Raw genomic sequence first — 15,843 nt, 5'->3', positions numbered from 1 at the left:
ACAGTTGACATATTAGGAGGTACAAACCTTTGCTGCGCTGTCGTTTGGGTTGCTTAGGTTTCCTGCGGAAGCGGATGCTGCTGCTTTTTTTCGGGACTTCCTCTATCGCCTCTTTGTTGTCTCCCTCCATCAGCTTGCTGGCACGATCCAGGGAGTGTAGTCCATCTTTTGACCCAGTGGGTGCTGTTTCAGCTGCTGGGGACTGTGGCGTAGCTGCAGCACTCGGATCAACATTATCCTACATTAATAAACAGGTGATTCTTTTAACATCTTTACGTTTAATTTGCACAATGTCACTGCTTTGGTTCTTGGTCAAGAACTCGTTTTGTAAAAGTGATTATTGACAGCACAGTAACTAAAAGCATCTAACCTTTTCAAGTTGGTCAAGCTCAATAATTTCCAAATTGTCCAGGGTGGATGTTGGGCTAACTCTGCCCCTCTCCTCTTCTCCTCCTCCCTCCTTCCTCTTTCCATCTTCATTTCCTTCTTTAGCTTTTCCTTCACCCTTAAAACCTTCTGCTGAAGGGCTTTGCTCTTCCAGGGGTTCTTCATTGTCCCACAGACCATAACGCTGCACACACACACACACACACACACACACACACACACACACAAATATGCAAACCTGTTATGCCGATGTTAAGCTGGCCAAGGTGGCAGTTGTTACATTACTTAATCATCAAACTGACTTGGTTTCTTGTCTAACAAACCATTTCTTTCTTTTACTCAAGTAAAAGTGAAATATGTTGTTGAAAATATATGAATATACTGTGTGTCATCTTTATAGGACATATTCATGCATGTTTTGCTTTAGTATGCATCTGATCAGGAGTACATTAGAAACACTTTTCTATATTTGGTCTTATGGGATAGACCACCTATTGATATGGTCCAGTGGCAGCAGATTGTAAATAAATTCAGTGTATAAGCTATTTATTGGACAGTGGATGGATCTTTGGTAGCCAAGTTCAGTGTGTCCTGGCTTACTGGTTGGTGACTGTGTAACCATCACTAACTGACCATGAGCAGGGATCTGTGGAAGAATAGTGCCAGAAGCTGAAGAAGATCGTATCTGATGTAGTTGTCTGTCTTTTCCAGGCCCAGGATGCGAGGCGGGAAGAAAGGTTTGTCTTCATTTAGATTCATCTCGTAAACACTGTTCCAGGGAAAGAATCCAAACTGGAAGAGGTATTTCACCACCACCATCACCTGGGAAGAGGAAGAGCAGCACAACAGTGACCCCAGTCAGACCAGAGAAGAGCACGGGAGAGGCAACAGAATACCTGCTGCCCTCTATCAGATCAATGGTAATGTATTGCAGTTAAACCAAACTGGTTCTCTGTCGATCATAAAGCCTATAAATCCTGTATGGGCAGGAGGGTTGATTACAGCAAGTAAAACCTGCTTCATGTGTCTACAGTGGCAAGAAAAACTTGTAATGTAACACAGTGCATGTAAACATGTAAACATTCACAGTGCAGGGTGGAAAAAGTATGTGAACCCCTAGCTTAATGACTTCTCCATGAGTTAATTGGAGCCAGGAGTGAGCCAACCTTGAGTCCAATCAGTGTGATGATATTGGATGTGTTGCTGAAAGCTGTCGTGCCCTTTAAAAACACACACCAGTTTTGGGTTTACTGGTTTCAAGAGGCACTGCCTGATGTGAACCACGCGTCGCAGAAAAGACCTCTCAGAAGACCTACAATCAAGAATTGTTGACTTGCATGAAGCTGGAAAGGGTTACAAAAGTATCTCCAAAAGCCTTGATGTTCATGTGTCCACGGTAAGACAGACTGTCTACAAATGGAGAAAGTTCAGCACTGTTGCTACTCTCCCTAAAACAACACTACATTCACAGTGCAAAAAGTATTTGAACCTTTGGACTTAATAACTGGTTGACCATCCTTTGGCAGCAATAACCTCAACCAAACTTTTCCTGTAGTTGCAGATCAGACCTGCACAACGATGTCTGGTGTGAATGGCGTCCTGGTGGCTCAGTGGGTAGATCATCTGCTTTGAATGCAGAAGGTTCTTGAGCGAGACACACCACGCTAGCTCCCCGGGCGCTGTATGTAGCTGCCCACTGCTCCCCCAGGGGATGGGTTAAATGCAGAGGACAAATTTCATTGTAAATGTGACATGACCATTAAAGGCTTTCTTCTTCTGAATGGGTCTCTTAAGGTCATGCCAGAGTATTTCAATCGGGTTAAGGTCAGGACTCTGACTGGGCCACTCCAGGTGGTGTATTTCGGTTGAAGCCATTCTTTTGTTGAATTACTTGTATGCTTTGGATCATTGTCCTGTTGCATCACCCATCCTCTGCGGCGCTTTAGTTGGCAGACAGGTTACGTTTTCCTGCAAAATGTCTCAAACTCTGGAATTCATTTTTCCATCAATGACAACAATCCGTTCAGGCCCTGAGGCAGCCCAAAACCATGATGCTCCCTCTGCCATGTTTTGCAGTGGGGATGAGGTTTTAATGCTGTGTGCTGTCTTTTTTTTTTTTTTTTTTCTCCGCACATAGCGTTGTGTGTTTTTTCCAAACGTCTCAATTTTGGTTTCATCTGTCCACAGAATATTTTGCCAGTATTGCTGTGGAACATCCAGGTGCTCTTTTGTAAACTTCAACTGTGCTGCAATATTTTTTTTGGACAGCATTGGCTTCCTCTGTGGTGTCCTCCCATGTACTCCATTCTTGTTTATTGTTTTCCTTATTGTAGATGTGTCAACAAAAATGTTAGCATGTGCCAGAGATTTCTGTAAGTCTTTAGCTGACACTCTAGGATGCTTCTTTACCTTGTTCCGTCACCCTTTCTGCATATTCTGTTCTCTGCCATTCCTGTCTGTACTCATTTATGGTCCCTTTCTAATTTCAGATACCCTGCATGTTTCTGCTCCTCAACGTCCGGGCACCTTGTTAACACTCATCTAGTTCACCTGTTTCATTGTCTCTTCCCCATTGCTATATAACCCACTCCACAACTCTGCTCCCCTGTCAGTTCGTCATCTTCTCTGGAAAGACCACACCTGTCTGCCTGAAACCAGCTCAGCTAAAAAGATTCTCTTAATCTGTTAACTCTGGACTGTATGTATGTCTGTCTACTTGCCCGCTAGAACAGCTGATTTTAGTTATTATCCTGTTTTTGGATTTTTTTCCCCTGTCAGTGGAGTTATTCAGTTATTGTATTTTTGTTTTCTTACACTCCTGCAGGTTAGTGCAGCGTCCTTAGTTTATTCCATTCATCTCTTTGTTTATATATCTACCACCTGCTGAATAAAAGACACTTGCTCTCCAGCCTGCCTCAATTTGTGCTTTTGGGTCCACGCACCTACTTGTGAAATGTTCAGCATTCTGCGCTGCACTCAGGACAGTTGTGCACTGTGAATGTTTACATGTTATGGTTAACATAATGTTTGTGTAGTATTTTAAGGAGTGTTTTTTTCTATTGTTGTGACTTGGATGAAGATCAGAGCACAAATTAATGCAGAAAACCATGAAATTCCAAAAGGTTCCGAAAGTTTTTCTTCCCACTGTAACCTGTTGTTGAAGCTATCTTTTAACATAAAGCACAATGACAGCACGCCTGTGGGTTTTGGAAATTCCTCACTTTGGTGATTTCACTGGTAGCACGCAAAAAGATACTGAATTTTCGAGACATTGTTCTGTTTTGCACTTAAATTAATTAATTAACTTTGAGGTCACTGAAGTGTTCATGAACAGAAACACTAGCAACAGTGCACAACTGTCCTGATCTCCCAGTGATGGCTTTGATTACTGCATATTCTGAAAGGTGCAGCTGCAGTAGTTAGTGTTCATACCTCTGTGTAGACTATAGCAGTCATCCAAAACTTCTTGGTTGGTCTTGGAACAGCCAACATAGCCCAGAGGAACACCAGTATGGGCAGGACCAGTGATATGACAGAGGCACTGACCACATTGTTTAACACTATGATGAAATAGCAGACGAGCTCCGAGTTGGCTGCCAGCAGGTTATACATGGCGAACAGCAGCTTCAGCAGACGGTTCTGGTTATCGTAGAACTCTCTGCTGTGTTCCAGCTCCTCAATATAGAACTGCCTGCAGACAAGGACAGGAAAGACATTGCCAGCCTTTCAATAACTGACAGAATCAGTGATGAAGTTTTAACTAGAATTGTAATTTCCTTAAAATCTACCTTTCTCCCAGCAGCTCGCTGGCTGTCCTGGAGTGTCTGTGTTGTTGTTGTGTTGGCTCTGGTACCAACTCCATGTTGCTGGATGAGGGTTCTGGACTCAAGAGATTCCCAGTGCTAGCGCTGTTGACCCTGGGCCTAGGCGTAGACCGTCCTGTCACACCCCTGCTGTCCACATCCAGGAAGCTGAGACAGTAATTCAAACGCATAAATACACAGAGACTGAAAAAGTTAAAAAGTGAAACTGCATGTTTGAGAACAAGAAGTCACAGTTGCCATCTCATCCATCAGACAGACACTCTCAGTAAACTCTGGGGAAATGACCACATCTATAGTATTGTGACAGTGGTAAACAGAAAATACAAGCTAAGAACACTCTTTTCCACACTCACCTGTATCTGGTGGAGTTTTCTGCGTCTGTCTCATCCAAACAAGTTTCCAGTGTGGGACTCTCACTGTCCAGAGAGACCTGGTCATCTGCCAGTGTGTGATGCTGCCAATTAGAGGGACACAAGTTAGAGAGAGAGTGTGTGCTTGCCCGTGCATCATGTTGTCATCGCTTTTTTGCTCTGCTGTGTTGTGCTGGGTGTTTACCTGCTGTATCTTGTGTATGATGGAGTAGCGTTCATTGCACAGAACAGTGGAGGTCTCTCTGTACTGCTTGGTCAGCAGGTTGAGCCACTGAGTCAGTCCATCCACCATGGCCAGAACTATGGCCCAAAGGAAGCGCAGGATATCCAGGATCCTCTGCACCATCTCGCCGTGACCTGCAGCATACAGAGCGAGACAGGTGGGGGGGTAGTTGACACAGTCATGGAAACAAACTGTGACTGATATAACTCAGTTCTAATGACATTCATCTGCAATGTGACAATGTGAACCTACCAGACTCTGGTTCCTGTGGCTCATCCACCTCCTGCTGAATGACAGGGTCCTCAAACACATCATTGTCACTGTCACCATCTACACACACACACACACACACACACACACACACACACACAGCATACTTACTTAATATGTCTGTGTGTAATCAGCTGTAAAATCCCATTTTTATTTTATTCTAGATTTCTTGTAATCAACGTGCATTTGGATACTTTAATAATATTTGGAAATAGTAGCTGTGTTAAACATATGTCAACCACAGCATGATATTCAAATTAAAGTACAGCAACATGAGCCTATACAGTATCCAGTATATCAAGCAAACTCACTCCCTTAAGGAACCTGACTGTACAAAGGAACACTGAACCTGTCACAGAGAAGGCCTGCTGCTGGAAATCTGCTCTTCTTTGTCCCTCTTTCTGCTTCCTCTCCATCCTCCTCAGCTGTCTCTGGCGTCTCTGACGTTCTCTCAAAGCTGCTTTCACACTGCTTACCCACGCCTGGTACACCAGCTGGGAGAGAAACAGTCTTTGACAGATTTTGATGCAACAACTGCAACTACATGAAACTGCCATATATTAAATTAGTTACTCGTTGAAAATCTGAAACAAATTCAGCCTTGTTCCCATCAGAGCTCCACTGGAGGTTTTGTGGGCGCATCCAACTGTGAGGAGACCCCAGGAGCAGACCAACAGGAAAAGAAGGAATAATTGTGTATCTTATTGGGCCAGGGATCATGGTGGGGGGAGAGGCATGTTGAGCCTGCCTTCCTGAACCTGCTGCCACTGCAGCCAAACTTCAGGATAAGAGGTTGAAAATTGGATGGATGGATGTACTTTTGTGTGTCTGACCTGACAAGCAGTGTGTTTCTGAGGCCTCTGTTCTTCAGACTGTAGATCCTCTTCATCCTCACTGTCTGATTCAAACAGGTAGTACTCTCCTGAGTGGAGCACTGGAAGTAGAACACACATTACAGCCTCCTCTACCTCATTTTAATGTGACTATTTCACTCTTAAAGAAGACAATGAAGCATCTGTGATACCTGTAGCATGGTCCAACCATGGCTGGTACCACATTTTCTTCCTGGACCCTTTCTGGTCTTCCTTGGCGTCTGGGAGGAGAAAACAAAAGAAAAGGAGGAAAAAGGAGAAAAGAAAGGGTATCATTGCTGTTACAGAATATAAGTTTAAAGGTTGACTGAAACAGTGAATGACTAAAACAGCGAGTCACACCAGCCGTTGGACTGTCGGTAGAATCTTCACTCGTTTTGTGTCCGTCTCTGTACTTCTGCTGCCTGGAGCGAATTCTCTGCATCCTGAGAAAAGAGGGCAGGAAAAGCAGGATGAGGCTGGTAATGCAGAGCTTACCACCTTAACACCTTTTACGCTGCTTTGATTCCAATAGTTAGGATCTGAATTACTTAATTACAGCTGTGTAGAATTTCACACTAGGATCATTAAGGTTTTAGGATTATTGTCTGAATCAAAAATCTAAATATGAAGAAGCCCAAAACTAAACCCTGCTTGGTTGCTCCTTATAATTACTCATGGATAAACACACACACACACACTTAATGAAATAAGAACAATGTAGAAAACCTAACCAATGCAGTACTTCTGCACATTGTACTGAAGTACTGCATGATAAACCAATGTTGCACATTTTGTGCCAGTAAATTCAATGTAAAGATATTTCTCAAGTGTGGGTTGGACAAAGGTCCAATGGACTAATGACAGAGGACTGACTGACCAGCTCATGTCATTAGCTGTACTTACTGTATTACTGCAATGGGACACTTACGATCTCTTGAGCTGCGACAAAGATTTCTTCTCAGCTTGCTGGTGGGACCTAATATTCTTCACAATACTTGCTCTGAAGAGCTCAAACCCCCTACAAGAAAGAAGAAGTTGTCACTGCATGTATAAGCAAGTAACAGAGGAGCACATCTTCACAGCAGTTTCACTTTAGCTGTTCTTAAATCATGGGGTGACACCGAGCATTGTACCGTATTTTACCTGGAGGCCTGTTTGGCAGAAGCCTGCAGCTCTGCCGTCACGTGCACAAAGTAGAAGCTGAGGAAGATTCTCCTCTGCAGCAGTAGGCAGAGAAAACAGATGCTGTCCCAGATGATACCAGCCTCTTCAACTGGGAGGCTGCATGTCTCGTCACTCACCTCTTTAGCTGAGAGGGGGAAAAAAAGTTTAGTCTGGAACTGGTTTTGTAATTTGTTATACAGTTTTATCCCACATTGGCAAATGAAAGATAGAAAGATAAAACACTAAATATCATAATCAATTATTATATATGTTACTTTGGTTATATTTGGGAATTGTTGAAGTCTAATTATTATTAAAGCACTTACGATCATAGTATCCTTTGACTGTGCAAACCAGGCTGAAGAGCTGAATGACCCAACAGAAGCCCTTCTGCATCTCAAGTACAAACACACATGCCAGGATCTGAAACACACACACACACACACACACACACACACACACACACACACACACACACACACACACACACACACACACACACACACACACACACAAACACAAACTGCTATTCCAATACTTTCATAAGGGAATTTATGTTCACCTTCAACTAGCCCATGTGCACACTGCAATAGCAGATGATGAGCTTTCTACTCACTGATAAAACGTTTTTAGATATAATGACCGCTACGTTGTAGATAATGAGACAGTCCCACAGGGTGAGGCGGGTTCTGGATGGTTTGACCAATAGCTGGGTCCCAAACAGCAGAAAAAAGAAGCAGGCGAGCAGGTAGCCCAGGCCAAACACAGAGATCCTGGTGGCCCCGGTGATGAAGACCACCGACAGCACAAACCAGAAGAAGTGACGAAACACCAAAACTTTAGCCATGTCCAGGTAACTCCTGGATGAGGACAGAGAAAGAAGAATATCTAAACCTTCCTTCTATGTTATTGTTACAAGTGAGCAGAAGAAGATTTCTCTCAATAGTCACTGAACCAACAGCTGGATAATGAAAGTCCAAATGGGCCAGTATTATGATTGATCATTTAGCTGTGAATAAGTCAGTTGATAAGAAATCAGAAACACCAGAACAAGTATGAGACATAATGAATAAAATATTTTCACTATAGCTTAGTGAACTTTATAGTAATAATAATTTAGATTTTTTTTATTGGTTGTAATGAACAATGTATATTATATTAACAGTATCTTTTCTGGGGGTTCCATTCTCTGCTCATCTTGCAATTCAGCCAGCTTAACAGTAGCTGCATGCAGCATTTACCTGCAGTTGATAAAGTTGGGCGCAGGGTTAAACGGTCGACCTTCCATTGGGTCTGGCTCGTCTGTGTTCTCTCCTGCCAGAACCATCCACTCCTCTGTGTACTCACACTCAAACACCTTCCACTGCTGGGACACACACATCAGCAGCACGAAGTCGGCTGTGGACACACACACAGCAACACAGAATATGAGATGATTAGTACATCTACTGAAGATACAGAAGGTCTGGGAGGACAATATTTGAGTTCTATGTCTGATCGCTTTACACATATGAGAAGCAAACAGACACACAGATGAACACAGAGCACAGAGGCTGACCTATGAGGTTTCTGGAGTTGGGCACAGTGTAGAAGTCAGGCAGATAGATCCATTTAATGAGAGCTGAGTTCATCAGCACTGGAGTTTTCCAGCGCCATGGGTAGTCTGCAAGACAATAGGTAGAGGTACAGGAAGGAAGGAGTAGGGCATTTTATGATTATGATATTCTCATGCATCTTTTTAGACTATAATCTAAAGTTTGCTTTGCACAACAATCTAACATGCTGAGCTGCAGAAGTGTTAAACTGAACAGTACATTACGGTGTAGCACGATTAACAAACATCAATAGCACCGTAGAGCTAAAATTATGCTGTTTACATTGGTGAGTACAGGTCTGCTGGCTGTACGCTTACAGTATTACAGTATGATATATTAATGTAGTTATATACTAAAATGTCATGCCACGACTCACCTATGCAGAGAGCAGGCGGAATGCCCACACACAGCAGATACTGGTAGATCATGAAGATGGACAGGAAAAGACAATATCTGGGCCAGATCCTGGCCATGGCGGCCCGCCGCCGCCTCACCAAGATGGCTACTAACCAGCAGCCGTGGATGATCACCAAGAAGTTCATCCGCTGGCCAATCACATTCACCGTCATCAGGAAACAAATCTTTAAAAAAAGAGTTACCAGAGATAAAAATAGTTTTTTTAATTACTGCTCTGACTTAGTGATTACTTAATGTCTCCAAGCTACTGTACCTCTAATCCAAACTTGTAGAAGGCGTAGTTAAGCAGGTACTTGAAGTAAGGTATGAGGCCCTGGTCCAGGGTGTCCCTTGTGGCAGCAGGGAAGAGAGCGGGGATGGTTGGGGGAGAGCGTTGGAGCTGACGGTAGTGGTGAGTCTGGTGACGATACACTGTCGCCTCAAACACCAACAACATCAGCACTAATAAATGGTTCTACAAAAAAAAAAAAAAAAAAAAAAAAAAAAAAAACATTCAGAGTCATTCAGTAATCAGAATTAACTGTACTTCACTGGATCAGCAACATACAGTATAAAGGAAAAGAAGCATTTTAAGGATAGATTCCCCTCAGTCACTCTTGATTACTGGTGTGTGTATGTTCATGTTGCATCCTATTTGCAGAACATTTACTGTCAGTTGCAGTAGTTGGAACTCAACTGTTCTGGGCTTTTACTGTGTTTGCTGGCCATAATGTCGTTCTAATACCACCAGCAGTGAGTGGGCTGGTAGTGACCATTAAGCTCCAGCAGGGGGGGGTGTGAAACCTCACATTGACTGCATGAGTATTTCTTGAGAAGTCAGTAATTATACACAGGACCTGAGAAAGCTCTGTGTCTGCACATTTCAGAAAAATACTCTAGGGTGTTGACAGTGAGTTTAAAGGGTTCAAACTGAGACCTCCTCATGCCTGGAGATAGTTAGGGCTGAACGTAACTAGTTCCAAAGCCCATTTCCCAAAATCTATGATTGACTTCAACCTTTAACTGACACAAACTGTCAAGGCTGAAGGCTTAGTCAGTACAAGCAAAAGCGGAATTCTCAGTATTCTCACCGAGCAACCTAATAGTATTTTGTAAATATGAGTCAATTTAGAGTTTGATGCTGCAACACGCTGTAATTAGACTTTATGATTCTAATGACTTGTTGCCATTTTCTAAGTGAAATGTTCACTGATTACAGGCTGGATGGTCCTTTTCATCTTTGACACAGAAAACCTGGCGCCTGTTAACGCAGAAAATAAGCTCAAACGTGGCCTCCTGTAACCACAGAACACTTTTCTACAGTCTCCAGGCTGGGCCCAGAGAACTCAGTGATGTTTCTCCACAGAATTGAAGTATTGTTTCCTGCATAACAGTGTTTCAGGACTTGCATGACAAGACAGTTTCTCATGCGATGCTGTCTGAGGGCTCCTCTCTCAGGAGATCTACAATCTTTGAATCTTGTTGTAAGAAAAATGCTTTTTGAACTTACTGACAAATATCTAATGAATGAATTGCTTGCTAACACCAAGTCTTCTTCACCTTCTGTTAACAATTAACCTGCTCATTTTGGAACCAGGCAGAACGTTCTTACTTGAATATTCTAGAATTTTTATTTTATTTTTTTTGCCTCTGTCCCAACATTTACAAAATTCAGTTAAATCTGTTGTTCTTCATTTACAGATGCTTTTATACAAAGTGACTTACAAGTGGGGTACAAGGCAAAATATCTAAATGTATTTATCTTTTGTTGGATAAATAAAAATTTAAGTGAATTAAAGAAAGTTTAGATTTTTGCTACATTCAAAACACAGTAAATGGAATGACGACCTCTCTCAGAAAAACCTGTGCAGCTAAAACCAAAACTATCTAGATAGAGAGATGGCACTGGAGAGGATGTGTCAGCCTGAGCATTTCTAATTTTCTCACTGACTAGGAAACAAACTGCATACTGGACACACCTTGCTGTATCCCAGCACGGTGTCATCCTTCCTGATGCCAAACCACTGAGCTGGATCCACTGGCTCCTTGTACAGAGTAGAGTTGATCATCTCCTTTGGCAACAGGTTGGTTTCATTTATCAGAGGCTGTGAGAGGAAAAAAAGACAAAACAAACAGGACTGAGAGAAGGTGTCAGGGTTAGCATTAGTAGTTCTACTTCAGAGCTGTTTCACTTAATGAAGCAACAGCGTGTAGTGATTGGCAGCTCCTGGACTGTAGTGGGCAGCTACCCAACTGGAGCAGATCAACAGTCACATCTGAACGATCACAGCACTTTCTTCCATGTGCAAGGCAACACACAAATTTCTGCAGTAATGGTCAAAAAGCCTTGATCTCAAACAAAAGAGCAATGACCACAGCTGCTGCTGTCCAATACAGGTCACTGAATGTAAGTGGATAATTATTACAGTAGCTGGCTGCTTGTAAATGCAATTGATACAATTAGAATGAGACAGCGCAAGAAAAAATACAAATAACAATCACTAGCCAAAAAATTATATATTACAATTCTGAACTCAAGGGTCCAAAGTCATTGAAGAATTTCACATTTTATTCTAAATGTCAATAGTTTATACACAAATATTTGAACCACATATGATTATAGATCAGCTCTAATCTGAATCTTTTCATTATTGAGCTCATTAAACAGCAATACGCATAATATAATAATAAAGGCTAGTTATTTTTATCTCCTTCTCGAGCAGTGGTTTCCAATGGTGGTCCTCACGGCACATTGTCGTGTTGTTTTCCCAATGACACCTGCACTTCAGGAGGCAGTAGCTCAGTTGGTAGAGCAGTCATCTACAAACCCCACCCATGATACTCGACCTATGATTAACACAAACCTGATTCGCGTTACCTCCTGGCTACTGTCGAGGTCGGGGTTTGCTTGGACAAGACACCGAAACCCCATAGCAGCACCAATATGTACTGTCTGGCAGCTGTCCAATTGTAAGTCGCTTTGGATAAAATCATCTGCCAAACGACTAAATGTAAATGTAATCTTCCAGCTTCTGATTGGCCGAACACACCTGATCCAGGTAAACAACAGTGGGTAGGACAGAAATAGTTAGAAAACAAGCAGGACAGGGGGCTTGGGGGACCATGGTTATTGATGTAATCACATCTAGTTACAAACAGCTTACATTAGATCACATCACATCAGTAAGACCCGAAGAAAGACTGTTGCACTGACATGTTCTTGTACTTTATTGGGACGCAGTCCCACAAACACCCACCAGGGAACCAACTATGGATTAATACGCCCACAGAAAATAGTCCCCAGTTAAAAGCACCACTTCCTCCTGTGTGAGTGATGTTATCATTTTGTCAATATCTGTTACTGAGTGGCACATCAGCTTTTCCATGTGCACTGTAGGAGCAATGTTCTTCTAAGACGGGCCGCAGAGACTAAAACTGATCTAGCGAGTGCATGGAAAAACTCCTGTTGCCTGTTGCCTCATAAACAACCTTAATTGCAGAATACCGGGAGGCTGGATTGAAAAGATTACTGTACGCCACCGCCTAAACGGCTTCTACTACAGAGACTCAGCACGAAAAGTTCCACATTATAGTTGTGATAAAATAAATCTTTGATGTGGTGTGTATATGTGAGATACGCGGAAACTCCTGTTCCAATGAGCTCTCGACCTCGGTCATCTATTAGAGGAATAAGGACGCACTCAGGTCGTATGAATACGCCATATGAGAAACAATCAAACCATTCAGAGTCTAAGTCAGTCAGATAGGAACATCACATTTAATCATAGCTACAACATGGTCAACAGTGCAATCACCACTCTGTATTATGACTAATTGTGTATTAGACTTTATAAGGTTAGAAAGTTACTGAGAACATCTGGTTCAAATATGAAGCTTTAGAAGAATTTCAGGCCATTTATTTATTTGTATTGTATATCTTTTACTGCTACTCACGGTGTGTGTGTGTGTGTGTGTGTGTGTGTGTGTGCCTCTTACCGTGGTACAGTTACTGGAGTACTCAACAGGGTTGACAACACTGAGCTGGTACAGCATCTTACACACGATGATGACACACACCCAGACCGTAGACAGACAGGAAGCCATTGGCCTGAAGCGACCATAGGGCATCGCCAGAGACCACAACACCACCAAGACCAGGTTCATCACAGAAGGCTGCGGGGCGACATTTAGATCACAATGCACTAATATACCAACGTTTAAAGTCAGGTACAGTATCATGGGTGTTCATGGCGCCGTTTCCTAAAGGGTGTGATGTCTACTTACTATGAGCATTATTATTAATTACTGTAAAGTGTAGGCAGAGGACAGTATACTTGTCTCACTCATTACATTGTCTCACTGCTTTTACACACACAGCCTTTACCTCTTCAAGTGCAACCCACACAGAGCAGAGGGCCACCATCTTGAGAATGTGGAGCTCCAGAAGCCTCCAGAGAAACCCTTGTATTTTGGCTAGAGTGTCAGAGAACCTTCTGCAGAGAACCAGCAGCCTGTCCGTCACCAGACCCCACTTACTGGGCATCAACTCCCCTGAATCATACATGGGAGAAATCAAACAAGATCACCATCAGTGAATCATAAATAATGTAGAATGATTATTACTCACTTGTTGTTGTTGTGAAAATGTCTATTTAATATAAACTACTACCATTGTTTTATTGTTTGTTATTTAGGTTTACCTTCATCTTCAGATTCCTCATCGACGTTTGTCACCTCCTCATCTACGTTTAGCCCCACGTTAACAGAGTGGGTCTGCTCAGTCCTCTCACTGCTCTTCTTCCTGCAGGAACACTGTCTCGTTATTTCTTGAAAAGGGAGAAATACTGAATTCCAAAGTATTAGCACACAAGGATTGGAAATATGTACTGTAAATCTTCACTTGTGGTCTGACATGTTACCATAGCTGGTGTTTACTGAAACAACTATGAAACTGCTGAACCACAGTCCAGTTCTAAGGTATTTACCACGGTTGGTTCTCTCCTTGAATCAAACTGAACAAGACCTGGAGTGATTAATGAGACATGTGGAACAAATATGAACTAGACTCAACACCATCACATTCTACATTGTTTCAAATACTTTTTTTTTTTTTTAGTGGAGAACCTTAAATTTAGGACCTACTAGTCCTTTAACATGAAAGAATCCGAAGTTCTACTTGTAGTGCAGTATGTTTTAAGGAATGTACCTTTTTACTTGAGTACTGGCTGTGTACGTCTGCCACTTATTACTTAGGAAAGGACACTTATCCAGGTTCCATTATTAAAGAAAGTAATTCAAGAACATTTTGAATGACACTGGACCATCTGATTTCACTTCTGCCTTTTTTACAATTTCACTTACTGAACTTTAATTTATGATAAATAGCAAAAAAGTCCAACTAACAGTTTGCTTTTTTTTTCTAGAAGACTGACTGCTCATTTGCTCCTATGGAAATCCAGCCTACATTTTAAATAGATCTCAAAGTTATGCAGGACATGTGAAGATCAATAAATCTGCAGTACTGGATCACTGGTATATTTTTGTGTGTCTGTCAAATTCATTTCATAGTGGTAACAAGGAAAGTGTGCCCTGTCCAATTAACTTGACCACTGTAATAACATAATGCAGGGATCATTTCTGTTTGCTAGGCTCTTGGTGGTTAGACTGAATAAATGCTTTTGTTTTTAGGGATATGTACTGTAGGTTCAGGTGCAGCCTTCTGGGACTGTTGTCTTACTTGTGTATTGGTGTAACATGCTCCAGGTCAGTGATTCTCATGAAGGGTTTGTGGAAGTAGTGCAGCTGCAGAATGCAGGCCAGCAGGAAGAAACCAGGGATCAGGATACTGCTGAAGAGCTCAGACAGAGCAAATGTTTCCAGACCAATCGCTGCTAGCCTTGGGACAACAGGGGGGCAGGATTACACCTACATTAGTTTCATTTCATATGTTGTTGCTGTTACATTACTTATTCCTAAATGTGTGTGCTCAATCTGAACACAAAGAACATCACAGCAGGTTCATGAAACAGGTGTTGGGGGTGGGCAGGCTATGAGCAGTGACAAATAGGTTTTTTAAAATGAAATTAAATCAAGAGACTGTTATAAATGTTATAGTAATTTCTATTTAAGGAGAGCACAGCCATCTCTAGCATTTTTAACAAGGCATACTGTTCTTCTGTGAAACCAGTGAAGTTTCTCCAGTATCCCGGGAAGTCTTCAAACTGGTACGTGTAGATGGAGATCAGCACCAGCATGGTGTAGGCTACAACAAGCCACCAGAAGAGCTTCAACAGACGCCTCCATAGAGAATAGTACACCTGAGAAATGTTGACAAGTGACTCATTTGGAGAGATTTCAAACTGAACTGTACTCAGGTTCCACCTAAATGAACCCTGGACCCACATGCAGTTTCATGCAGGCCTGTTCTCACCTGATAGAGACAGAGGCAGAGCAGGAACAGCAGCATGTAGACGATCTTGTATCCTACAAGCTTTCCAGCAAATGAGACCATGATGAACATCCCTCCACACACATAGATCCAGTATTTGGCATAACAGCTCATCACCATGCCTCCCAGAACCTTCAGCACGGATTCGTTAGCAGCCCCGTCTTCTAATGGATAAGGAAGAGGTGAGAGAGGGAGGGGGAGAAAAGTCAGATTTCTACAATTCAACAGCACAGTCCCCTGAAATCCTGTCACTAGTTTGGACAATACATCGTGTTTCTGTGCGAGAATGTAAAGCTGACTTTATGAAAACT

General features: G+C 42.4%; 1 protein-coding gene across 3 annotated transcripts in view; it reads right to left on the bottom strand.

Moving 5' to 3' along the window:
- The window catches only part of piezo1 (piezo-type mechanosensitive ion channel component 1), a 64,716-nt gene that overhangs the window by 12,659 nt on the left and 36,214 nt on the right, over nt 1-15,843 (bottom strand). For 2 of the 3 annotated variants that reach the window (XM_026356364.1, XM_026356366.1), the window contains exons 14-40: nt 15,515-15,696; nt 15,253-15,401; nt 14,822-14,980; nt 13,785-13,885; nt 13,469-13,635; nt 13,081-13,257; nt 11,064-11,189; nt 9,359-9,559; nt 9,065-9,269; nt 8,652-8,756; nt 8,335-8,491; nt 7,710-7,953; nt 7,420-7,516; nt 7,073-7,238; nt 6,858-6,947; nt 6,290-6,372; nt 6,100-6,168; nt 5,909-6,009; nt 5,425-5,569; nt 5,058-5,135; nt 4,767-4,939; nt 4,565-4,665; nt 4,176-4,358; nt 3,820-4,078; nt 1,021-1,209; nt 371-571; nt 28-238 (exon numbers count right to left, since the gene is read on the bottom strand). In XM_026356364.1, coding sequence (XP_026212149.1) covers nt 28-238; nt 371-571; nt 1,021-1,209; nt 3,820-4,078; nt 4,176-4,358; nt 4,565-4,665; nt 4,767-4,939; nt 5,058-5,135; nt 5,425-5,569; nt 5,909-6,009; nt 6,100-6,168; nt 6,290-6,372; nt 6,858-6,947; nt 7,073-7,238; nt 7,420-7,516; nt 7,710-7,953; nt 8,335-8,491; nt 8,652-8,756; nt 9,065-9,269; nt 9,359-9,559; nt 11,064-11,189; nt 13,081-13,257; nt 13,469-13,635; nt 13,785-13,885; nt 14,822-14,980; nt 15,253-15,401; nt 15,515-15,696 — 4,119 coding nt within the window. The remainder of the gene's footprint in view (nt 1-27; nt 239-370; nt 572-1,020; nt 1,210-3,819; nt 4,079-4,175; nt 4,359-4,564; nt 4,666-4,766; nt 4,940-5,057; nt 5,136-5,424; nt 5,570-5,908; nt 6,010-6,099; nt 6,169-6,289; nt 6,373-6,857; nt 6,948-7,072; nt 7,239-7,419; nt 7,517-7,709; nt 7,954-8,334; nt 8,492-8,651; nt 8,757-9,064; nt 9,270-9,358; nt 9,560-11,063; nt 11,190-13,080; nt 13,258-13,468; nt 13,636-13,784; nt 13,886-14,821; nt 14,981-15,252; nt 15,402-15,514; nt 15,697-15,843) is intronic. The other variant, XM_026356367.1, reaches the window with a different exon arrangement.

The sequence above is a fragment of the Anabas testudineus genome, chromosome 15, assembly GCF_900324465.2.
Source record: "Anabas testudineus chromosome 15, fAnaTes1.2, whole genome shotgun sequence".
Lineage (NCBI taxonomy): Eukaryota > Metazoa > Chordata > Actinopteri > Anabantiformes > Anabantidae > Anabas > Anabas testudineus.
Note: the sequence above shows the minus strand (reverse complement) of the source record. Positions and strands in the feature narration are given on the sequence as shown.